Here is a 24,155-nt window from a genome sequence, read left to right as displayed (position 1 = left end):
ATTGAATGACGACAAAATCTGCGTTCTCTCATTACATTGAAGTGCAGGGACAGAAAACCTGAAGTCATAAGTAGATAAGGCGGTTGGGTGTCCTGGGTTATCTTGCGTAAGCATGGGCTGCATAGACCCTTTCCTGAAACCTGAAGCATTTCCTGTGTGCAAAGTGTGCAAAAAAACTGACAGTTTTTTATATACAGCAATTTATTACTGCTAAGAAAAGTGGAAGATATACAGTAAGAAAATTCAAGGAGAGACAATATGGTAGCTCATCAATGCAGTCTGGAATCCTCAGCTACACATTAATATGATCCTTTGAAACGGCACCTTTGTCGACCTTGGTGTCTTACCGTTCTAGTGTACATTGAATACTACCAATTCAACCAACACAGTTTTATCTGGCATTTGGAAGGATGACAGAATGGATGGTGGGGTGTCGGGGGAGTTCCTTAAATAAAGGCAGGGGGCTTTTGCAATGTCTCTGGGACCTGCTCTGCTGCAGTGGCACGCAGGTCACTCCAGGAGTCAGCCACGCCCCAGCAGTGCTGCAGGGCCGCTCCTCTCCAGGAGTCAGCCGCGCCCCAGCTGTGCTGCAGGCCAGGGCCGCTCCTCTCCAGGAGTTAGCTGGGTCCCTGCTCCTCCTCCTGCCTCATCCTCTTCCTCAGGTGTTCACTGATGGCCGCCAGAGGGTTGGTGTTGGAGGCCAGGTCTTTCACGGCTTCGCTAAACCGACTCGTCTCGGCCTCGCTACAAAGAGAACAAAGACACAGGTTCAGAGGTTGACTGGTCAGTTTACTCTGGTGGCCCTGGGAAGGATGCAAATAACCTGCTGTTATATGTGTCAAAATCAGGTCTTTGAATACATGTTTGTAGCATTTAAAGGGGGCCAGACTCGGGGGCATAGTAGCTGCTAAGTGTCAGGTTGTGAGGAGGGGTAGGACCCAGATGCAAGGGAGTACGCAGCCATACTGAAAACAAAGGGCTTTCTTCTCGAAAACAGGGAATAAATAGGGTACTCACACAGACAGGTCGTAGTAACAACAAGGACAAGACAAAGACTGGACACAAAACAGGAACCTAAATACACAGAACCAAACGACACACAGGTGGACACAATGAAACTAACGAGAACTGTACGAGACACAGGTGAAAACAATCAGAAAGGGAACACTAGGATAGGGCAAAACCAAAAACACCAGTGGGCGCACGGATGTGGCCGTGACACTAAGGGCTGGCAGATTTGGCAGGGTTAGCCCGAGGTTAGAGTGACTTACATGAGCTTGCGTTTCTGAGAAGCCTTCATCAGGCTGAAGTCCGTGGGTTCTGGCTTCTTCTTCACAGGCCTGAACAGGGAAGAGAAAGTTCCGGAGATGACCAGGGTTGAAAAGGACTGTGGGTAGGTTAAAAGACGCTACTAAGCAACCAGAGATGGGTTCAAGGACCTGAGCCTGCAATCCTGTTAAGAGCCCACGTCTGCAGACCTGCCAGTTCGACCAAGCATAATGTATCTGAAATATGATAGATCCAACTGGGCTTGACCCACAATCGGCTACTCCGGCCTACAATGACCCTTGTGGGTTGAAACACACCTCCCTTCATTTAAATGTATATTTGATCTCCCAAGTTACCACAGAGAGATGCTTTGTGAAGGTGGGTGAACAGTTTTTTCATGTTCAGCATCTTTTCTCCTTCTTCAAATCAAATCTGATGCGTTTGGCCCTTTAACAAGCAAGGTCACAGACGGCTTTACAGATCAGAGCCTATTTCCATCCTACAAAAGAAGTCCCAAAAAACTCAAAAGAAGGAAGAAACCTCAGGAAGAGCAGCGAGGGTTCCCCTATTCCAGAGACAGTTGATGATGCACCCGGGTGCAGACCATAACCGGAGACCAGGTTTAAACATTTAAATGAACAGATGAATAGTCAGTGAAGTCACACACACACACACACACACACAAAGTTCAGCACTTGCAGAGCATTAGCAACATCCTGCAATGGCCCTTGTCAGAAACAGGGGCTGGGATGTACAGGATCGGCACAAATCCATGAGACGGTCAGGTAGACACAAGGAGCGATCCATCAGAGGGAGAGAGATGTAAACATGGTGTCTATGTGGGTAGCATTGTTATGTTGTGGGTGAGGGTTTTTTTCGGGTCACGGCAACACGTGCAGCTGAACAGAGGGCCGAGGAGGTAAACAGAGACACACATGCTGTAATGAACACAGCTCTGGAGGCCCACAGCACAGGCAGGTTCAACACTTCAGCAGGGGGAAAAAATGATATCATAAATATCTACGTTGCCTGTAATAACACAGATGGGATGAGGCAGTAAACTCGATACTTTTGGCAACCAAAAAGAGGATGCGCGCTGACTAGTTCTGCTATACAGTTTTGATCCAGAAAAAAAAACGTACAAAAATAATGATAGTTGTCGAAGGGCTGCTGCAGACATGCATACAGTCATCCTCACACCCCTCTGTTCTGAAGGTGTCTGACAAACTGTCTGGAGGGGGGAGGGAGGGGGGGGAAGGGAGCCGACAACATCTAGCTCTCACTCGGAAAAAAAGACGTCAATCTCACAGGTAAACAAGTCGTTGATGCTGAAAAGCGCCCCAGCTGGTTTTGCCGCGCGCCCCCTGATCTCCTCAGACAGGGAGCCACTCGGGTGTCTCAGACAGGGGTAATGAGCACGTCTTGTATTAGCACCGTGACATCCCAGCCCCTGGCTCTGGTTACCTTCCCTGTTTCACAGCCTTTGCCCGTCAGTCGCACAAACAGCACAGCGTGTCGATGCGAAAAGAACCACATGCATTGACATGATGGCAACATACATACATATGGAAAATGTTTGTTTAAATGGTGTACTGCTGTGGTTCCCAACCCTGGTCCTCAGGGCACCCCTGTCCTGCATGTTTTAGATGTTTCCCTGCTCCAACACACCTGATTCAAATGAATGGGTTGTCATCCAGCTCTGCAGAAGCCTGCTTTTGACCATTCATTTGAATCAGGTGTGTTGGAGCAGGGACACATCTAAAACATGCAGGACAGGGGTGCCCTGAGGACCAGGGTTGGGAACCACTGGTGTATTGTCTCTAAATGGTGTTTAGCCCTTGTGCTGCCTTCGGGTCACATGACCAAAAGGTTCATAACGAACCATCGTTGTGTTTACCCAATTTTACCCAATACAAAAGCAAATACAATTAATTTTCTTAGTTTCTTAGTAATGTGGGGGGTCTGAGACAGCGCAACGGTTAAAAGAAAATGCTTCACTTTGTTTTTGTATGCGGTAAAGTTGTCGCAAACGACGGTGGGTCACAATGACTGATGGGTCAGAATGACCCGAGGAGAACACAAGGGTTAAATGTTAGAAATTGTGATCTTGGAACTTTCCTCATGTACCAACATAAAATAACAATCATCTCCATAATGTCTAACCTAATAACACTTCATGTGACCTCAAGAACCACTAATCTGACATTCAGCAAACAAACAAGTCATTTACCTAATCAAATGTGGCATTACAGCATGAGTCATCTCTAGACTTATTCTTGACTTCACTGATGGTGCCCTCAAACTTCCCAGGCAAGACGAGTAAGCACCCGTGTTGCAGATCCCCACTGCCTGGCAACCAGGCCTCTGAGGGGAAACCCAGGACTGAACGTCTGAGCACTAACCACAGGGATCAGCACCATGGTAGAAAGGTGTGAAGACCATCATTAGGTGTAGAATCCGGGTCGATTTTTCTTTCTTTCTTTTCTTCAAGCTAATATGGGACTTTCATATTTTCGAATGCATCTCCTTTGAGATCATGGCACGTCCCTGTGTTTGCTCGTGCGAGGTGTAAAGGGGCTGAGGCCGCTGCTGCGCATGAGGAGATGAGGCGTCAGCACGCGCTCCGTCCAGACATTTATAACCCAAGTGAAAAACTGCCCATCACAATAAAGCAAGCCTCACACGGTGCCTGCAGCCAGGGGCTGGATTAGAGCACTGAATACCACCCCACTCCTCACCATGGAAGCCCACTAAAAGTGCCTCGTTGCATTCACAACCCAGCAGTGGCAGGATAATTGAAAATATCTCTGATTCGATCTGACTTGATTTACCTGCCGTATTACCTTTTGAAGACAACGGCTTTTTGTCTTGTCTTTTTAGCCTGTGATCCTGGTCTTTTTGCCTGTGATCCTGGTCTTTTTGCCTGTGATCCTGGTCTTTTTGCCTGTGATCCTGGTCTTTTTGCCTGTGATCCTGGTCTTTTTGCCTGTGATCCTGGTCTTTTAGCCTGTGATCCTGGTCTTTTTGCCTGTGATCCTGGTCTTTTGTCTTTGTGCTGTGTTGTTTTATGGGTTTGGCTATTTTAAATTGTACACCGCTCGGGTCAAATGCTGTTGTTAAATGGGCTTGATTTGAGGTTTCTTTTGTGTTCAGTTTAGTGTAAAAACCCTGTCCCGGTCCAAACCCTGTCCCGGTCAGCCTGGTGAAGGTCCAGAGCCCCCCCGTGGTGCTGGTCCTAACCATCCCCTAGAGTGCTGTGCTACTCTGGGTTCCCCCGCTGAGTGGAGGGGTGAGCTGTGGATGTCAGTCCTGGAGCGAGCTCTGTTACCCCAGCTCCCCCCCCCCCCCGACACAACGCCAAGGTCAGGGAGGGGTGTCGGTTTCAAACCGGCAGCCATGCCATCACGTAAGGTCTCGCATTTGTTTGACTAAAATGCTAAGAATGACCCATACCAGTGAATGAAAGGCACTTAGTTAACACAAAGTTGAGACTGTGGAGGGGAGCCAGAAGGGATGGACCATATGACAGCTAAGTGTTTTTAACACTCACAGACAAACACAATCTCAGACATTGCTCACCCTATGGCACCAATGTCATTGGTTATTAACAGTGGCCCTACCATATATAATCTAACTGGAGAGGCCCAGTTATACAATGTTGTTACTATCTGTATATTTAAGGATGATAGACCAGACCATCCATTGACTTGATTTTGACTGTAATTTACTCTGATTCTAATTAGAATTGCAGTAGTAAAATCCATACTATGAGTTCACTTGATGACCTGACATTGATAAGCTCCTGAATCAATTGCAACTAGATTTTGAATACTTCCATGACACATACAGTACCATCTTTACAGACTTGACCTTCAAATCGAACTTAATTCTGAGTTGACAAAAATCCAACGATTGATGTTCCTGAGGTTCTGAACTGCACCCATGGCTTTAGCAGCAGTGGTGACCCGGCCAGGTGTTCGAACCTTGGGCTACTCACACTCTGTTCTTCCTGCGGGTGGACGTCTTGGTGGAAGGGAGGAGCTGGGAGAGTTGGGGCAGGGCATCCGCCAGGGGCCGCATGTCGCCCACCACAGGCATGGCCTGCCGCTTGGCCTGCGCCACCTGCTGCTCCCGCGCCAGTTTGATGGAGCTGATCTCTGGGAGGGAGGGAGGGAGGGAGGGAGGGCACAGAGACAGCACAGAGACAGCAGACGGCTTCAGACACCTGGAGAAATAACGTCCATCTCCGCATGGCTTTAGTCTGGTTTACCTGGCACATAGAACAGGTCCCAAACGGGAACCTCATTATCAGGCAGAAATCCCACACAATCTACACTGGGTAAACACAGAAGGCGGCTCAGTTCCTCACGGACACAGTGTTTACCGCATCATTAATGTGGTTTTCAAACTTTCAGAGGCAGTTTAGTTTGAAGCCAGTGGTGCTTGTGTGTTTGTGTACACCCAGGTTTCACATGGTGCCATCTTGGGATTCTCTGGTTCAAATACAAAAGAAAATCCTACATTCTGTAAATCCTGACTTGGTTAGCTTCTGATTTAATGTTGAGTTATGCCCATTTTAAGTGACTTCAATTTATGAAGGGAAGTGAGTAGAACGGAATCCATCACAGCCCTCGATAAACATCATGATCAAAGAGGAGGCAGATATCTAAACCAGATGTCAGTGACACAGGCAAACAGTGCAAGAACAGGTGAAAATGTAGGCCCATTTAAAACTTTACGATTTTTAAGACATTTCTTCCTGTGGTTAATGAGATAATAAGCAGGATGCGCTGAGGTGACTCACAGCTCATATAGCTCGACAGCAAAGAATAGTTTGACTCTGGATTCAGGTTCATATTTAGAAGCTTGGCACAGACCTTAACATGCACACAGTCAAACGCTCTAAGCATGCATAGTACAGAAACCACCCCATCCAATTTTCCGACAATACAGTAGTGTTCATAACAAAAAAGCTATAAGATTCCCCACAACCCTTGTTCATTCCGAAAACTGTCGAACCATGGTGCCTGTCTCGGGTTTCAGAGACAGTCAAAAGGACCATTAGCTCCTAATTATATGCACAGAGGAAACGTCTAGGGTTCTTTGGGAATTGATCGGATCAGCAGATTTAGTTACCAGTGATCACAATTATAGAGGAAGAGGTGGTGGTGTTGCTGGTGGGGGGGGGGGGGGGTGTAATTACAGAGACAAGACTGGCTCCTTTGGTCGTTTCGCCCGGACAACCCGCTGTCCTTGAGCTATCCGTCCTAGGGCACAAACAAACCCTTTGAAAATGTCACCTTGGGCTGCTCGCACTCTGTCGTCTATGAACTTTGACATCCCCAATTCAAAAGGACACTTTAAGAGCTGTTAGTGTGTGGCGTGGAGCCTGAGGCAGGGGGTTGCTGATGGTAAGCCGTGGCCGGAGCTCTTCAGAGGGCTGTGGTGGTGTGGGGCCGGGCGGCCGCTGCGTGCTACTCACTGTTCAGCCAGCGATCTCTCCTCTCCTTCATCTTCTCCTTCTTCGACTGCTGCTTCTTGTCCTCTGGGCCTGGAGACACACAGGGGACAAGTGCGCTGTTACCCTGCTCCCACCTCACGGTACAGGATCAGGAGCACACACACGGACGGACGCTCAGGAACCCAGGATCACAGGCATCCACACAAATCAGCACAGACACACACGGGATCAAACGCGTCACGCACGCACTGCCACCGCGTTCTAAAAGGCAGTTGAAAAGACCCCTTGATGAGCTGAAACCGGGGGCGACAGGAAGTGTTGCCGTGGGGACACGGCGCCCATGTGACTGGCGTCTCTCCCCGTGCAGAGTGACAGGACGAGCCGAGGCAGATGGAGAGGGAGGGGAACGCTACCGACCGTCTCTGTTTCCACCCCTCGCGGGAAAAACATCCTGCACAGGGATGGAAACTGTTTTCCTATCAGGACGACCACCTTGAGGTCCCCAGGGCTGTAGCGCACTGGGACTGAGCAGGGGGTGTGTGTGTGTGTGGCTGTTGTGGAGAGTGTGTGGGGAGCAAAGTCTCCGTTTGTTTCCACCCCAGCCCTTCCTGAGCGATGAACACACTCTGATATGAGCTGAGGGAAGGTGTGTGTGTGTGTGTGTGTGGTGGGGGGCAGAGCTCATCACACCCACGCAGGCTTCCTACAGCGTTTATGGGGTACGGTCAGAGTGTCGGTCATCTCCCTCTCAATCACATGGGATATGAGGGCGGGGAGACGAGAGGGAGAAAAACACCTGGAGCTTCAGTAGAGCCGAAAGTTCTCTGCTCTTCCAGAAAGGTGCTGTAGAAACATGAGACTCAACAAGGGCAGATCAAAGGGCTTCGCTGCCTCCTTTATACAAGCCTCCACCCTCCGACGGAGGGGGCGGAGCCTGATCGATTGCCTCTTCCTCGACTTTAGGAAAGTGAAGCGTCAGTGTGTTGCGGCGGTCTATTATTAGCGTGCTGATGGGATGGGTTTTTGTAATTAGCCATGCAGCAGTCCTCGACGACCACATCTGGAGGAATGGTTGTCAGACGGGGACTCTGAGCTAGCCTGCACACAAAGCTCGGACGCTTCGCTTTGTCTCACTGGACAGCAAGTTCCTGTAAGCAAGCTACTGTGTCCCAGATAATGACCTCTGAGTGAATAAGGAGGTGAACGAGGTTTGACAGAGGTGGACAAATGAAAAGGAAGAGAGTCCTGTTTACTTCTAGCATGTCAGAGAGCTCTAAGCTGCCCGTTTAAGGTCAAGATGGGCCACCTTGAGAGCCGTGCTACTCGTACATGGCAGGGGGAGGGGGGGGGAGCAAAACAGTCGTGTTAATCCTCCAGGAGAGAGGAGAAGGTTAGGGCCACCTTCCTGCCTGCAGCTTTATTCATTGCTTTGACCTCCCCAGGTTCCATACGTGGAGCTCTGTGGTGTGGTCTGTCCCATTCTGATAACCCCCAGACACACACCAGCCCACGCCACCTGGACCCAGACCTGCTGTTCAGCCTCCTCGCGAGTCCAGGACATGTAAATGTACCGCACCAGTAACCTTGGAGGAGACGGAGAAATGTGTCACACTGGATCTACACATGTGTGGGAGAGGGAAAACCAATGACAGGCCTGTACGGCGGCCCTGGAAACCCCCTCCTCGGGGGGCTGGGTGGAATGGATGCACCTGAGCCTCTTCTCACGGCTTCCAGACCACAAGCCGAGTCTCGTCGGGGAGGTCTCGCGGGATGGGACGATTTCTCCTTCTCCTTTCCGCCATCTCCTGAAACAGTCCCGCGGGGACTACGCTGCCGTCTCCCTCGTGCTCGCTGACGCCCGGTAGAGAACAGCAGAGAGCCGCACAAACACGCGACGCCGCCACAGCGAGATGTGGACACTGACACAGTGACAGCAGCTTGCGGTCGGGTCCTCAGTTGAATTAGGCACAGCTTCCTGTCTGACTGGGGGGGGGGTGGCTAGGGTGACAGGGGCAGCAGGGGAGCCAGGTATGCATGGAACCAACCCTCACTGCTATATTCAAATGAGCCGTCTCTCCCAACACTTGGCAGTGGAGCAGCCTGATAGTCACACACGAGGGAATCCGGCGCGTGGTCCCCCACCCCCTACCCATTCCCATTCCCCCACAGCCTGGAACATTTTGTCAATCAGGGTCGGTTTTTTCCACCCAGTCTGATTCCAGACGTACTTTCATTTGGTGGCTGACGCCAGTGCGTAAAAAGGAAAGACAAAGTATCTGGATTCCGACATGAAACCGTCACCAGGCAGTTCTGGCTGACTGACTCTAAACATTCCAGAGAGAAGATCCAGACTGCGTCCTAATGGCATCCTAGTATGTGCGCTGAATAGCATGCTTTCTGTTATTGATCCACTGCTGTCCCCCGCCACGCACAAGGTTGAAAGGTTAGTCAACAGCCCGCCGACAAACAGCCCGTGTGTCATCCTGATGAGCGCGGGTGCGTTTGACGAGCCCCGCGGTGCCGGGCGCAGGCCGCAGGGGGGAGCTCATCTGATCACCGATCGATGATGTCATCGATCGGTGTCGTCGTCATGCCGATGAGGGGTGCTAGAGGTGGGGCCCCACCATGCTTCCTATGGGGGGGGGATCCAGTCACACCTGTTCTCCGATAACGATCGCAACGAATCGTAACACAGCACGTCTAATCTTATCTGCTCCCACCAGGGTCCCCCTGTCCTAGGAGATCCTCAGTCTCTTAAGAGGCGTAGCGCCCGGATTAGCAGCCGTGATGCCATACACACATCCAGCTGGTGCCGAGAGAGAGATAGAGACAGAGGGATAGAGAGAGAGAGAGAGAGAGAGAGAGAGAGAGAGAGAGAGAGAGAGAGAGAGAGAGAGAGAGAGAGAGAGAGAGAGAGAAAGAGATAGAGAGAGAGAGATATTGTGATAGAGAGAGAGAGAGAGAGAGATAGAGAGAGAGAGAGAGAGAGAGAGAGAGAGAGAGAGAGAGAGAGAGAGAGAGAGAGAAAGAGAAAGAGAAAGAGAGAGAGAGACAGCGAGGGCATTTCTTTGTTCTAATGGTGGTTCTGATACAGAGATGAACAGAGACGAGCTCCACTTTAAGCACTGCCTAGTGATAGACAAGTCAGATTGTATGGTTGAGAGATATTAGACATAACAATAATTGTTGTTGTTTTAAGACGGCAAGTCTATAAATAAGAGAGGCTGTCTGAATGGGCAGTGAAGCTGGGTAAAGTTGGCTTGTCTGGGCTTCTGGCTGGCTGGCTGGCTGGCTGGCTGGGCACTCCCCACCTCCCAGCTGCGCGCGCTCCTGCCGCTGCCATGGTGATGAGACAGGTCTGGGCTGGACCTCGACCGCACAGCTAGCTAACACACCGGGGTCAGTGTGGGCCCTTGGGGGGGAATAACACCTCCACAGGGACCTTAGAGACCCCGTCAGGAAGAGCACAGCTCATCTCTCCATCCTCTCACTGTCCAGCCTGCCAGGGGGCACGGATGTGGGAACGTAAAGGACTCGACAGCCACTAATCACAATCCATATTCTCCATTAGCCCAAAGGCCAATCCACCGGGCATATGTTGGTCAAACCAATGAGGTGGACCCACGGGCCCATTCTTCCCCAGTCCTTGCCCCCTCTGTCTGGGCCTCAGCAGGACCCTGGTGCCCCCTCTCTCTGGGCCTCAGCAGGACCCTGGTGCCCCCTCTCTCTGGGCCTCGGCAGGACCCTGGTGCCCCCTCACTCTGGGCCTCGGCAGGACCCTGGTGCCCCCTCTCTCTGGGCCTCAGCAGGACCCTGGTGCCCCCTCTCTCTGGGCCTCAGCAGGACCCTGGTGCCCCCTCTCTCTGGGCCTCAGCAGGACCCTGGTGCCCCCTCTCTCTGGGCCTCAGCAGGACCCTGGTGCCCCCTCTCTCTGGGCCTCGGCAGGACCCTGGTGCCCCCTCTCTCTGGGCCTCGGCAGGACCCTGGTGCCCCCTCTCTCTGGGCCTCGGCAGGACCCTGGTGCCCCCTCACTCTGGGCCTCAGCAGGACCCTGGTGCCCCCTCACTCTGGGCCTCAGCAGGACCCTGGTGCCCCCTCACTCTGGGCCTCAGCAGGACCCTGGTGCCCCCTCACTCTGGGCCTCAGCAGGACCCTGGTGCCCCCTCACTCTGGGCCTCAGCAGGACCCTGGTGCCCCCTCACTCTGGGCCTCAGCAGGACCCTGGTGCCCCCTCTCTCTCTCTGCCCGCTCCTGTCCAATCTTGATCTGCCCGCCGCAGCGCAAACAACAACTGTGTTGTCCTGCCAGTGCAGCAGAGTACAGGCCAGATAGGCATCTCCACTCTGCGGCAGTGTTGGAGCGTTCCCGACTGCAGATAGGGGTGAAACCCGACCCCCTACCTCCCCAGCAGGGCTCCGTGCTGTTTGTGGTGGGCAGAGGGCCCTCACCGCCGTCCCGCTCCCTCTGGGAGCATCAGGTTCTTAGCATCAGTGAAACGGATAACGCCAATTATGAGAGGCTGGAGAATTGCATTCCGTTTTCCTGTCTCTCTCCCCCCCCCCTCCCTGCCTGACTGCACTGACAGCTATCAGTCAGGAGGCGTGATGGACAAGAGTGTGAGGGGGGGAGGGGGAGCCCATCCAAAAGGTGAACAGGAGCCATCGCTTGGTTGTGCTCCCGACACCGATACCTCCAATTAAAGTGCAGAGAGTGCTCTTTGTCAAAGCAGAGCCGGACGACAAACCACAGTGCTGCGGTCATCTTTTCTCTGAACGTTCTGTCCCACGGGGAGCAGGGGGGCTGACCGGCCCTTGAAAAGGGTTAAATCTCTGCGGCCCGAGTCGAGCCCCCAGCTTCAATTTGGTGTCAAGGACAAACTCAGAGCACAGTGAGTGTGCTCTGGCTGACTGGATTTGAAAGGGCTTGAGTAAGGCTGAGGGGGGTGGTGAGGGGGAGGGGGGTCGAACAAATATGGGTCAGTGAGGGATCTTTGGTAGTCCTCCATTGCCGGCACAAACACTCCATCTCAGCATTGGGGGGGGGGAGCTCTTTGGGATGCTGGCTGGTTCTGTGTCAGGCCTTGGCTTGCGTCCTGCCAGTTCCTTCATGAAACGAGCGTTGTGAAAAGGGATAGCCGCCTTTTCTTCCATTCCCTGCTTCAACATTCCATGCTAAAACATAGTTTGAAACCTGCATCTGCACAGGCAGATGATCCCGTTGATCAAAGCCAAAAAACAGCCAGTACAAAGGCAGAGCTCCAGTCGTAAGGTCAGTAATTAGGCAACAACGATCCAATTAAAACCCTGTCTGATAAGAGTTGATGTGCTCCGCTACGAGGACCCGGGGGCGAGGAAGTGTATGTGTGTATGTGTGTGTGTGTGTGGGTGTGTGTGTGGATGAGGGGCAGGGAGGGGCAGGGAGGGGGAGGTGAAAAGACACAAGAGGCTGCTGTTGGCTCATTCTATAATTAGAGTCGGGAGGGGAAGTGGCTAACCGGACAGCTGCTCGATGGAACAGGCTACCTCTGGATTTGGGGGATAAACCCCTGTGGACTTTGCTCTTACAAAAGGCACTCAGCAAATGGAGCACAAACAACTCTGCTGGGTGTAACGTACGTCAGCTGACAGCGTTCCCCACTCTTCCCACACACTAAAACCCCAAAGCTGGCAAGCATCCTCCAACATCACTGCCATGTTTAACGCACCGTGTACGGGCATATTTGGAAGGCTGTAAAACAGACAGCAGGTGCTGTTTTGGGTAACGCAAGAGCACTACAAGCAAAACAGCCTCTCACCATGGCAACCACCTGCTCTGACAAGTATTTATTTATTTATCCTTTTTAAGGGATCAAAAACACTTGCCAGAGGAAAAAAAGGGCGATGTCGTTTTTATCTTTAATTAAATCATCTTAATGACGTAATCAGACTGGTTAGTGAAGAGCGTATGCATTCTTAGTTAGGCTAAAACAGTAGTAGAAGAAGATGGAGCATGGAGTGGACCTATTTCAATCAGCCATGGGAGATGTTCCCCGGAGACTGGCATCACACCTGGGCAAGCTGCCACTGTGGCACCAACAAAGAATCAAAGAGCCACGCCATTAGACAAGCTCCACTTAGGCAGTTGACCTAACAAATGATGCCATAACTAGGCGTAGATTACAGATCACTGGGCTGCTAGCGTACACGTGCTGTGGAGCAGTCCTGCAGGACAGGCGACCCTCGTCGAGGAGCAAGGCTGAGAAACCCAGCTGCGGCTGGGCCTCCGTACAACACCAGCTTCGACGTCAAAAAGGAAGTGGAGAACACTGATGCAGCTAAACCATGATTTCATGCATGAGCTTTTTATACTGCAGCGAGTCTAAAAATAGCTCCAGTCCGTTGTCTAGCAAGGCTTCTTGCAGCACTGCAGCTCACTGCTCTGCCTTAGATCGGTGGATCTCTGCAGCCTGAGAGACTAGGTCACAGTTTCAAAGAGGAAGGCATATGCGTGTGAAACAAAAAAAATAATAGCCTTGCCTACAAACAGAATAATTGAGGGATTAGGGGTTCACCCTTTGTCCAATTTAAAACATGGATTCATCCCCAAAACCTCTACCACAGTACATTGTTCTTTCATTATTTACATATGGTCTAATGATGTGCCTTCACCTTTTCCCTCTCAGTCTTATTGAAGTTCATTCCATATTACAACCTTCAAATACTCTGAATTAAATTACAATTTGACGAGATATTGATGTAAATTTGCCTGATATCATGGATTATATTCCTGGGTCTCATACGCCACCTAGTGGGAGACGAGAATAATGGAACAAAGTAGGAGAACAGAGGCAGCCATGTCCCCCAAAAGGCCCACTACTGCTATGTACCTTTATTCACAAGTGTCTCATTGGAAGGTTCTTCAAACTTCAAAGTTTGCACCAGAGCCTCAGGGTTTATTTTCGTGCCAGCAAAGATTCCACATGGAAAAGAACTTGACGCCTGTGAAAAAAAGAAGGTAATTGTGAGAGCATATCTATTGCTATTCATTTCGCTCTATATTATGAATATTTTTTTAAACGTTACTTTCTAATGTAAGTTAACATCTATACTTGCTAATGCACCTGTGTCGTCTTTGCGTTTTTGGCGTGCGACGATGCAAGGTTGGTCTTGTTTACATCAAAAAAAGAACCACTTGGAACCGCAGGGATTGGTGCTGTTTCCAAATCAAGTAAGGTGGACCTCGCGACACCACTCCCTGGACTGTCAAGTTTCACAGCTCCCTGGTGAAGCTTTTGGCGAACTCTCTTTATCTTTCCAACCATAATTAATTTTAGGTTTGACAAGCAGCTAGCTAAATAAATCTGAAACCACCCCAGCAAGCTAGCTAGCTACCAGAATGCATGCGACATCAACGTGGAGCACCGGACTTCGTTTACTATATTGGGGCAGCTCTATGGGACGCCGGGCTGAGCGTAAGATCATAACAATTGATACATTTATAAAATAAAGTGTTTTGAAATATGTCTTTGTACGTGTTTGGAACCGAGGACACGAAGAGAATTGCCTTAATTACCACAATTCGACCTATTTAAAAGGATAAAACCCTTACGAACCACATAACTCCTACCTGTCTGCCCTAGCCATGTGACAGTGTTTCACACGATTTATTTAAAATGATTTCAACCAGCAATCCATGTCCGGTGTTTTGGCCAAAGCAGTCGAGATACAAAAACCTGTTCAAAGAATAGTTCTGCTTACTTATGGATATGTAAATGTGTTTATCTAATGTGGAGAAGCACATTTAACAGCCGGTGGCTGTTACGTCTTAGACTTGAATTTCTACAAGCATAAATCATTGAAATGTGAAAATACTTTAAATCGTATTTAATTGCAAACAGTTGTGGCAAATCAGTAATGATTTATTTTTACTACAAGAGGTCTGAGGTATAGACAAAATGCAACAGACACAGAATGTGTAAAAAAAAAATAGACAATCATTAAACCAGCTGAACATATTTACATCCTTTACAAAAGACATAATAACTTGACCTCCGAGGTATATTTTGGGGAATTTCTCTAATTGGTCTTTATACTGAAGCCATGCATTGATGTATGTATTTTAGTCCTGGGTTGTTTGTGGGGGGAAAGGCTACACTATTGGAATAGAATATGTTTCAAAACAGAGGTGGGGTTCAGCCATTGGCATCCTGATCCAGATCACCAAAACTCAACTCTAAAATCTGAAATTGATTGATATGAACCTCACAGTGTGCATTGCATTCCAACTCACTGTACAACTGGACAAAAACTCCATGGGTTATGGAAAATACTGCTGACAAGCCTGATTGAAATAGTGGCACATTCTTCTTCACAATATTACACAATATCATTGCAAATCATTTCTCTCAACTACAGGCTTGGTAAACATTTGATGATATACTATACTGAAGACTTAATCAGGTTAATCACACATCAATAATGCATGTGATGATACACACCATAAATATTGTTAGGTTAATGAATTACAAATCAAGTCAATCAAATTCATACTTTCTGAAACATATGAATAACTATAAAATAATTTGGCTAAGTTTAGTTTGAATACATAAAACATCATACAATACTAAACATATTACCATAACATATTAAATTGAGTAATAATACAATTATCATTGCACAGTTGAATAGTGTGAAGCATGATCTTAAATGTTAACAATCCACTGTGCATATAGCAACCTTCTCTCACTTTTCCTTGAGTAACACATTTCATCATAGTAGGTAGCAACTTGAATCCTCCATGTCCATCTCATACAAGCTCAGTGATTTTAACATGCACAAACAAGGAGGCCGGAGGAATACTGGTTCCATCCCTGGACAAGAGGTGGATGTGACGAAAACCTGGAGGAAAAAAACAGAGAAAACAATACAGTCTATAACCATCCTCCCAATAACACAATTTTACTCGTGTGAAATTATAACAACACAAAGTGACAGTAGCTCCTAACAGGAGGAAACACTACCTTGCTGAATACAGGTAAAAGGCAAGGTATACTGTCCAACAAAGTCATTTTTGGACGTCTTGTCATAGTCCTCCACCACAAAGCGTACGAGTGCTAGTTCAGGAGTGTGGATGGTAAACCTCAGAGTGTCATACCACACAGGATTAAACCCTGAAAAACAGGTAATATATATAAATATATACAAATGGAATGGGTAAAATATGATGTGAACATATTATGTAATCAAAAAGAGTCTCCAACAGACAGACTGAATGAAGAGAAACAGGAAGGAGATGCCATCTCAAGCCCTCCTCCTGAGAGGAGACTGGGTCTGTCAGTTACCATTATTGTCAATGTATCTGGTCTCTTGCTTAGCCTGGTCCACAGGAACTCCATGGATCTCCACTCTCACCAGCGGGTCCACGATGGAGCCCTCTTTAATATTCACTTTCGGAAGCTGCTGTCCACTGATCACCTTGGAAGCACACACAAAGGAAGGATGGGAGAGACATTTGCACTAAGCGGAGACTGAAAGGGGAGGGGGGAAAAGGGGTTGAAGTGACCTGTAGCTTTTTCTTTGTCACATTATTGATTTTTTCCTTTTCAATACCTGGATGGAGAGACTAAGAGGCCGGTAGCCATCACGGCTCTGTGGAGTCTCAGCGTCAAACCTCCTCCCAGATCCTCTCATGAAGTCAGGTTTAAGGACATAGCCACTGTGGCCATTCTGACTGAAGAGTCCATCGTTGAGGTCCATCTCAACCCCTGCAGTCTGGAAATTCAGTGCAACTGAGCAACATAAAAAAAATAAAGGAAAAGATTGGTTAAAATAACATTCACCCAATGGCATTGTAATGGTCCTGGGTGTCATCGCAAATCTAACTTAGACCTCACCTATTTGGCACCCAGCGTTCCACATGTCTTGTGGATTAAAATTGGAGGAGTCTGTTCTCAGGCCACTGGGGTACACCCGTGTCAGCTGTCGAGAATTGTGGTGTACAAAATCTGCCCCTGGATGGAAGTAAGGTGTTATTGCACATCAGTATCATTGAACACATACTGTACTTCCATCTATCTGCGATGCTGCCCATGATTCTGTTATGAAAACAAAATACAGTGTAGTTTAGGAGTCTGGTGGTTTTAGTGTGGGATGGGTCGGGAACTCAGGCCCCACCTGCCTCTCTCAGGTGTTTGCGGGCTTTGGACTCAGTGAAGGAAGAGATTTCGTAGAACTTGGAGTGGATGCGGGAATGCTTGAAGCTACTGAAGTGGACACTCTTGCAGTACACCACGCAGTCCGAAAGCTCCTTGGACAGACGCTGCTTGGATTTCTAAGGATCAGAGGAGTGGTAAAGACGTCTTCCATTCATATTTACTTGGGAAAAAGTTCGAAGAATCTGCACACAGGTTAGAAATAATGTGTTGCAGTCAGACCCATTTGAGCAAGCTCAAAGCACGTTGCCTCAAGTGAAAGCACCATGTGGACTGAACATCTCCAAGATGGAGTAAGTGATACTTGCCCTAGGTTGTCAACCAAAGTAGGTCTGCCAGATAGGTTGGGTGACAGTAAGGTTCAGAGGTATGCCGGCAGAAGGCCAAAATCATTAACGATTCTACTAGGGCTCCCAGTGCACAGCTGGCAGGCTGTGGAACCCGAGAGCACCAGCCCTCAACAGCAACAGACTGTGAGATACTGTCTGAAGGACATCCATCATCTGAGTCACTCGAGCCAGGGGCATCGCTGGGCAGCCTGTGGCAGACGGGTGCCTGAGTTCACCTCTGATGGCTGGGGTGAAAACAAGCCCCATGTGATATTTCATGCTTCTCAGATGGTTATCAATAAACATAAATGTGTCTGTTGATCTATAAATGTGTACCCGGTGCAATAATCGAGGGGGGGGGGGTGGAATTATCTAGTCAAAAATCATTTCCGGTAAGCCTATGGATTTGTACCTATTGATTGTATCACGGCACACAAATGCATGAAGAGGTGTCACAGTGTTTTGTAACAAAGGAGATCCCTGCCTGCGCTTAGCAGTGTTCAAAGGATCAAGTATCCCATTTTAGAGGAGTCTGCTCACAACCTTCACCCCACCTCTGTCTCCCCCTCTCATATGGCAGAGTGGCACCTCTCAGTTCCCTCCCCTCTCCCTTCACCTCATGCTCAGATAACGAGATCACCTCAAACACCCTCTGTCTGGTCCCTGTCTCCAGCATATGTTTCTTTCATGAGATTTATGCAATTATTTTCCACTGTGGCCAAGTCCAGACTTTAAGCACTATTTTGGGCCTGGTACAGGAATAATAATTGGCATTCATTCAAACTAAGGCCAAATGATATACAATATATTTAAATCAAGTACAAATGTTGTGATAGACACCTACAGAATTGACAATGCAAAGACACATAGTGTGGGTGAGGCATGAAGTCTGCCGAGTTATGCAAAATGGATATGAGAGCCAGTGGATGTGGAAATGCAGAAAAACAGATAATGAGTTTGAAACACGTCTCGTTCCCATGCTGTGTGGAACATCCGACAGGCGGAACCCGAGAGGCAGACAGAGAGGTCCCCGTCCCACCTTGGTCCTGCGACGCAGGCTGTCGTGGTGGAGGTGCTCCTCGTCGATGTCGGCCGCCTCGTCCTCGTCGCTCACCTCCCCAGTCAGCGAGTCCTCGGCCATCCCGTTGAGACCCCCCTCCAGCCCGCCGATCTTCTTCCCCTTGAGCAGAATCTTGCCCTTCAGTTCCTGAGGCACAGGGACACACATTTTACTAATAACTGGATATTTGAAACTAAACTGTTGAGGAAACGCTCCTTTCTTTCTTTCGCCAAACTTTTGGATGCAACCTATTGCCAGGCCTTAGCTACAGTACTCAACAGTACTACAGAAAGATTCATCATTTCAAATCTCTGTGTCCGGCCATGCTAACATAGACCACCAGAGTCACGGTACCTATTGTGGTTGTGTTAGATGTCGAGGCAGGTCCTGGCAATAGGAGCGGTGCTGAAACAGCACCTGTCATATCCTCCGACACACCGGGAAGGAACAATATTGTGGTTTTGAATAATTCAAGGTGTCAGCGAAGCATGTTCATCTCATATGGCCTCAGCAGAGAGGAGAAAGTGAAGGTGGCTCCAGGGTCATTCTGCTCAGCTCTACTCCGTCAATCCTGCAGGATTAGGCTGCCCAACGGAGCGGGAGGCAGTCACTGTCACCGCGACACCCCCCGGAAGGCCCTGCCGGGTGAGGGGTCGGTGTTTTGGGGCCGCGGCTCGTCCTTACCTCCGGAGAAGGCAGCCTAGGGGGGATCTTTCCGTCCAGCGTGCTTTTCAGCAGCTTGTCTCCGAGGATGTCGTTGAGGTGTTGGGCCATGACTCGCTGTTGCTCAACACTGCAGTGGTTCTCGATGGACAGGATGACCGGGTACTCGGATACCTGGGAGAGAGGAAGGGGTGGAGGGAGTGAATTATTCAACAGCATTATCACTGGGGAAAGGCAATACCTAGACATACACCAGTGGGTTCCACTGAGGCAGACAGGGGTCGTATGCTCACTGACTGGCAGACTGATGCAGCCAAAGACCCCTGTGGCACACAGGTGAACCTGCTACAAGACACCCTCTTTTAATGAACTGGTTCACATCATGGGCCTCAACTTTTCAACTATGAACTGAATATATAACGTGAGATGATACTACTACTCATACACATATAATGAGATGTCAAGTGGAGTGGTGACAGTACAAGATGGTGTTGTCACAACAAAACAGCAAAGGATAACGCAGCTTATGAAGGAGGGTGCTAATTGAATGAATGAGATAGTGTGTCTCGGCGCACGTGTTTCCCAGGGAAACGCCTGACCTTGAAGGCATAGTTTCCAATGGCGTTCACCACATCCTTGAAGAGGATCTTGGAGGTGAAGGTGTGTCCGTGGTACACAATGGGCTCCCCGTTGGTGCCATCCCAGCTGTCCACCTCCACACAGCGGCATCCTCGTTTCAGAGCCCTACCGGAACCGCAAACCAAAAAGACCAGTGCATTAAGTAACATCATTGCCTCGCCTTCCCAAGTCTTTTCAATTCAACACTCCTGGATGGTAGTTCGTCAATCCCATTCAAGAGAGCACCGTGAACCCGAAACAAATCTAACCCAGCAATTCCCCAAAACATTACTAAGACTTCTCCCCAGTGAGCCATCAACATGAAATCTTTGATACAGTATTGTCACTTGAGATTAGGAATATGTTCTTCGTGAATAAGGAGTGTAAATAACAGCCAGGAGAAGCAAGGTGACATTCTACCGGATGTATCCCTCCACGCTGCTCTGGCCTCTCAACTGGTCCTCCATCAGGTAGGTGTTGTGGGACGAAGAGATGAAGTAGTGGCACAGCGGCTGACTCATGTCCTGGTACAGATCCCGCTGGTGCGGGTTGAAGATGGCACCCTCGGCCGAAGACAGGTACATCAGGAAGCCGTCGATGGACATGGCGTCGAGCATCTTGGCTGACAAGAAACGACAACGAAAATGGAGGGCACGTTGACTTTAAGCCTGAACGGGTTTACGCGAGTGATGTGCCCAGTACTGTGTAGCATTTCTTAAAACAGAGCGTTCAACGAATACTGCACCTATTCATGTTAGAAAATGGCTTTCTGCTGACTCATTTGGTTATGTAAAGCATTGAACAGGTTTCCGGACAACTCACAAGCTGCTGTAGCTGAACTCGCTGGTGTGAGAGCCACGCCACGCTTGTTACAGTTTGTTCAGGCTAGCTACGTCTCCGAAGGGCAGAGGACCCCACCTGTGTCGGAGGGCTCGTAGCGCTCGATGAGTTCCATGGCGTGCTGCCGGACCTCCTCGCGCTCCAGCTGCTCATCTCGCAGGAAGTCCTCCAGGTCTTGAAGGGCCAGCTTCTGCCCGTCGCCAGAGTAGTCCTGGAAGACCCTCAGGACATCTTCCCTCTGGGTAAGCATCTTGTAGAAGAGCACAAACTCATCGTCCTCCAAGGTGCCCGTCTGGGACCTGTCAGCTCCCTGGAAACAGAACATGTATGTGTGGTCACACAAAGGTTTTGTCAAGGTTTCAGAAATAATAGCTGTGTACCTGACGTGATGTTACACAGGGATCTTACAGTGAAAAGCCGATGGGCATGCTGTTCGTTCATGTCCACATTCATCATCTTCAGCAAGTCTCGCACCTCCTTGAAGTTCATCCTACCGTCGTGGTTCTTGTCAGCCTTCTTGAACCAATCGCAGATCCACCTGTTCATGTTACTTAAGGGAAATCATGAATGTCACAGAAATCGGTCTACCATGGTCCTAAAATGACTATGATTCCAGATCACTTCATTGGCCTGGTTAGTAAATTGACTCCTGGCTCTGGTCTTAGGTAAACCTTGTGTTGAGAGTCACAGAAGAGGATACTGGTCAAGCTTCTCTCTCTCCCCCATGTTCTCCAGGTTCTCAATCAGCTTCCTCATCCCTTTGATCCATGACTGGGCCTCCTCTGCTGAGTCTGCCACCAGGTCCAGGTTGCCACGGCGCCCGCGGAACACCAACGTGAAACAGCGGTCGGGGGGGAACTCATCGGCGATGCTGAGTAAGACCTCGGACTGGTGCCCCTCCCTTACGGCCTCCACATCACTCACAGAGACTGGAGGGAGGAGACAGGAAGACAGAGGAGGACTCTCAGTTCTTTTTCTTTAGTTACAAAATGGACGCGTATAGATGATCACTCTCATTCACAAGCGTTTGCATGAAGCCAGAACATTATGAAGTGGACAGCAGTAGAAAATGGTTGTTCGAGCAAAACATTGAAAAGAAACCGTGAGACAGTAAGGGGACCGATCCTTTGTGCTGTCTGCAGCATCTACATACTGCAGTGTCCTTCACTACTCACATGTGGAGTGGGCATTCCCAGTCTTCTTGGACTGGTACCAGATAGTCATGCAGTCCTCCTGCAGCTTGAAGTGACGCTGTTTCTTCCAGGTGCGAGACTTGATTTTCCTCATAATTGTGCCAACAATCATTGACTGGAGGTTGTCATCCCCCTGGATACCTGAGATAGACAGAGCGAGAGCAGAGGGGTGAGACTAGCAGGTCTTGGAACAGCTTGGATAGCCCTCCTGGCCTAAATAAATACTGTAGCGGGTCATTCCTGCACTTAGTAGGAAAATGTAGGGTGTCAGGTGCTTTACACATGAGTCTTAGGACAGTTAGACATTACTGGGAGTATGACTGATCTTTTATCGAACGGATTGCAAACTTACGCAAACCCCTTCTGGTGGAAGCCATTTGTTGTTTTCTCACGCTTTCGCCATCTGATATCTGGGAATATTGGGTGAGTTTCACGGCAGCTAAAAAAAAGAGCAGAACGAAAAAAATCAAGCATGCAAGTAGTTTCTGCATTTAGGTCTAAGTTTGCCAAAGCAACTTCAGCTTGGTTCTCCAGTATGTGATGCCAAGCTGATTGGCGGTGTTAAACTAGGACAAGCAGTAAACCCATCATACACTGTCCATGACAGAGAATGGCTGGTGTTGGAAAACAGTGGTCCTGCCACAACAAACATCAACCCTGGATCAACAGAGCCTTTGTTCAATTCTTATCCCGAGTTCACTCTATTTAGGCTGCAGCCAGTCAGCTGAGAGGAATGCTTAGGCTCCGGCATGTGGGTGCAACTCTAATTTGCAGTGTCATGTTTTCACTGTCCCAGGCTACAGCTTTGGACTCTCTTTCTCTGCTCGGCTTTGTAGCAACATTTGAGCTGTAGAATTCTAAGAATCTAGGACATTAATCTTGCTAATTCTACAACATGGCTGGGCATTCCTTTCACTTCTGACCGCAGCTGACACATTAACTAACATCAGTTGTATTATGTCCACCAATAGTACAACATGAAGTAATTAGTTATAACTCAGTACTAAGTATCTTACATAGATACACGCTGTCCCTGAGAATCACAGCCACAATGTATTATTACATTGAAATACTATTCACTCAATAGTTCATAATAAATTAAGTTAAATGAAAATGATAAACTGTTACTTATCACGATTCTTCTAAGTCTCAAATCTCTCTAGTTTTGAGTGCATATTGCTTCAAACCCTTACCTTCTAAATGGTTCTTCACTGTTGTGATGCAGCAGTGTGTGAGGTATGTAATAATGTCTAGGTAAAGTGGTATATCTGTCTAGTGCATGAGACTAGGAAAACAAGTGAGTCTGGGTTTAGCCTAGAGAGATAGTTATGAAAAGAATACGTATGAATGTATCCTTGAGAATTTGAAAATAATTTGCCTGACCAGTCATTGCGTCTATGAGTTTGTTGATAAAAAGTTCATGAAAAGCTTTCCATATTTGATCTTATAATATCGATAACATTAGACGTCCTGAGTTGCGTTCTGAACATTTTAATTGCTAGTCATCTTAATGTGCAGTTTCCCTATTCTTTGCAAACGATATTTTACAGTTTGTTTATCCAGTTCCCTAATCTTTGTATGGATTTCACACCCATTATATTTAGGCATATAATGCTTTGCTTTGTAACTCATATATCTATCTGCCCTCAAGTGCAGAGTTCTGAGGATACATGTCAAGCCTTATTTATAAATCCCTGGAAAAGTACACACCCTTCTGAATCACATCCATATTAGTTGTTTGTTGATGTTTGGTTTCATTTGTGTTGTTCTCAGAATGTTACCGCAATGCACACAGAGGCCTTTTCAGACAGAAGAGACACAGAACCAGGAGAACAATCAATAAGGCTGGAGCAGAGACTTAAGAGAAGCATTCACCTGATGGAGGAGCATGTTTGAGTCCAGGTCGTGTTGCTGTTGTAGAGCTCTACAGACCGGGTGTTTCACCCGAGGGCTGGCCCCGTCCCTGGCCCAATCTGCCTGAAGCCAATGTGCTCCACATGCCGTGCTACTGGAGAGCTGAGAGGCCTGGTGGGTAACTGATCCTGAGTCAACACAGCACTGGGCTGATGCACACCGCCTCTCCGTGCCTCATTCACTCACGCCCTCCCTCCTTCAGCTCACCCGATTGTCAGTCTCTCTTTCAACCATCTTTCTTTTCTTTCTTTTTTTTACAATATAAATGCAGTACAGAGTTTGTGCAAGGTCCTCACAAGCAATATGTGAATCATCTATCATCAATCATATGCGAGCCAATACCGTCAATTATTAGATGCTGTTATTAGATTATTATTTTTCATCTCATGAATTGTAATACTTTGATAGTAAACTTGATTATTAAAATGTATGCATCTATACACTTGTGATTTGTGTTATAAACAATTGCCACTACAGAACTAGCATAACTTTTAAACCTGTGTTACCTAATAAAAACAAAACATTTACCAAATCATTACCTGATGCAATAAAACACAAGGCAGGATACCATGAATGGTCAATCAGTCATTTACCTAATAGGACATCTAATTCATCAAAG

At 48.4% G+C, this 24,155-nt stretch overlaps 2 protein-coding genes across 2 annotated transcripts; both read right to left on the bottom strand.

Moving 5' to 3' along the window:
- Positions 1 to 186: 186 nt before the first annotated feature.
- On the bottom strand, positions 187 to 14,366 carry slx9 (SLX9 ribosome biogenesis factor). Its single transcript, XM_084668456.1, has 6 exons — positions 13,830 to 14,366; positions 13,596 to 13,707; positions 6,752 to 6,820; positions 5,267 to 5,426; positions 1,272 to 1,340; positions 187 to 744 (listed from the first exon to the last, which is right to left on the bottom strand). Exons 1-6 carry the CDS (start codon positions 14,028 to 14,030, stop codon positions 618 to 620), a joined length of 738 nt encoding a protein of 245 aa, XP_084524582.1. The 5' UTR covers positions 14,031 to 14,366; the 3' UTR covers positions 187 to 617.
- Positions 14,367 to 14,614: 248 nt separating this feature from the next.
- plcd4a (phospholipase C, delta 4a) lies at positions 14,615 to 22,057 on the bottom strand. Its single transcript, XM_084667729.1, has 15 exons — positions 21,975 to 22,057; positions 21,605 to 21,763; positions 21,130 to 21,358; positions 20,838 to 20,967; positions 20,508 to 20,739; positions 20,010 to 20,211; positions 19,571 to 19,715; positions 18,993 to 19,145; positions 18,288 to 18,455; positions 16,882 to 17,038; positions 16,602 to 16,718; positions 16,318 to 16,496; positions 16,050 to 16,182; positions 15,729 to 15,878; positions 14,615 to 15,606 (listed from the first exon to the last, which is right to left on the bottom strand). The coding sequence occupies exons 1-15, from the start codon at positions 21,997 to 21,999 to the stop codon at positions 15,515 to 15,517; spliced, it is 2,271 nt and encodes a 756-aa protein (XP_084523855.1). The 5' UTR covers positions 22,000 to 22,057; the 3' UTR covers positions 14,615 to 15,514.
- Between the last annotated feature and the right edge of the window lie 2,098 nt (positions 22,058 to 24,155).

The sequence above is a fragment of the Hypomesus nipponensis genome, chromosome 12, assembly GCF_054491055.1.
Source record: "Hypomesus nipponensis isolate SF chromosome 12, ASM5449105v1, whole genome shotgun sequence".
NCBI lineage: Eukaryota > Metazoa > Chordata > Actinopteri > Osmeriformes > Osmeridae > Hypomesus > Hypomesus nipponensis.
The sequence above is the reverse complement of the archived record's forward strand: the minus strand, read 5'-3'. Positions and strand labels throughout refer to the sequence as shown.

What these genes read in the sequence shown, in the direction of transcription:
- plcd4a (XM_084667729.1), bottom strand. Translation starts at nt 21,999, where the DNA reads ATGGCTTCCACCAGAAGGGGTTTGC. An exon ending in GAGAGAGAGAAGCTTGACCA is followed by an intron (nt 20,968 to 21,129) that starts GTATCCTCTTCT and finishes TAACATGAACAG; the next exon opens with GTGGATCTGCGATTGGTTCA. An exon ending in AGCGTGGAGGGATACATCCG is followed by an intron (nt 19,716 to 20,009) that starts GTAGAATGTCAC and finishes CGGTTCCGGTAG; the next exon opens with GGCTCTGAAACGAGGATGCC.
- slx9 (XM_084668456.1), bottom strand. Translation starts at nt 14,030, where the DNA reads ATGGTTGGAAAGATAAAGAGAGTTCGCCAAAAGCTTCACCAGGGAGCT. An exon ending in TGAGACACTTGTGAATAAAG is followed by an intron (nt 6,821 to 13,595) that starts GTACATAGCAGT and finishes GTGTGTCTCCAG; the next exon opens with GCCCAGAGGACAAGAAGCAG. An exon ending in ACCCGCAGGAAGAACAGAGT is followed by an intron (nt 1,341 to 5,266) that starts GTGAGTAGCCCA and finishes TTCCCTGTTCAG; the next exon opens with GCCTGTGAAGAAGAAGCCAG.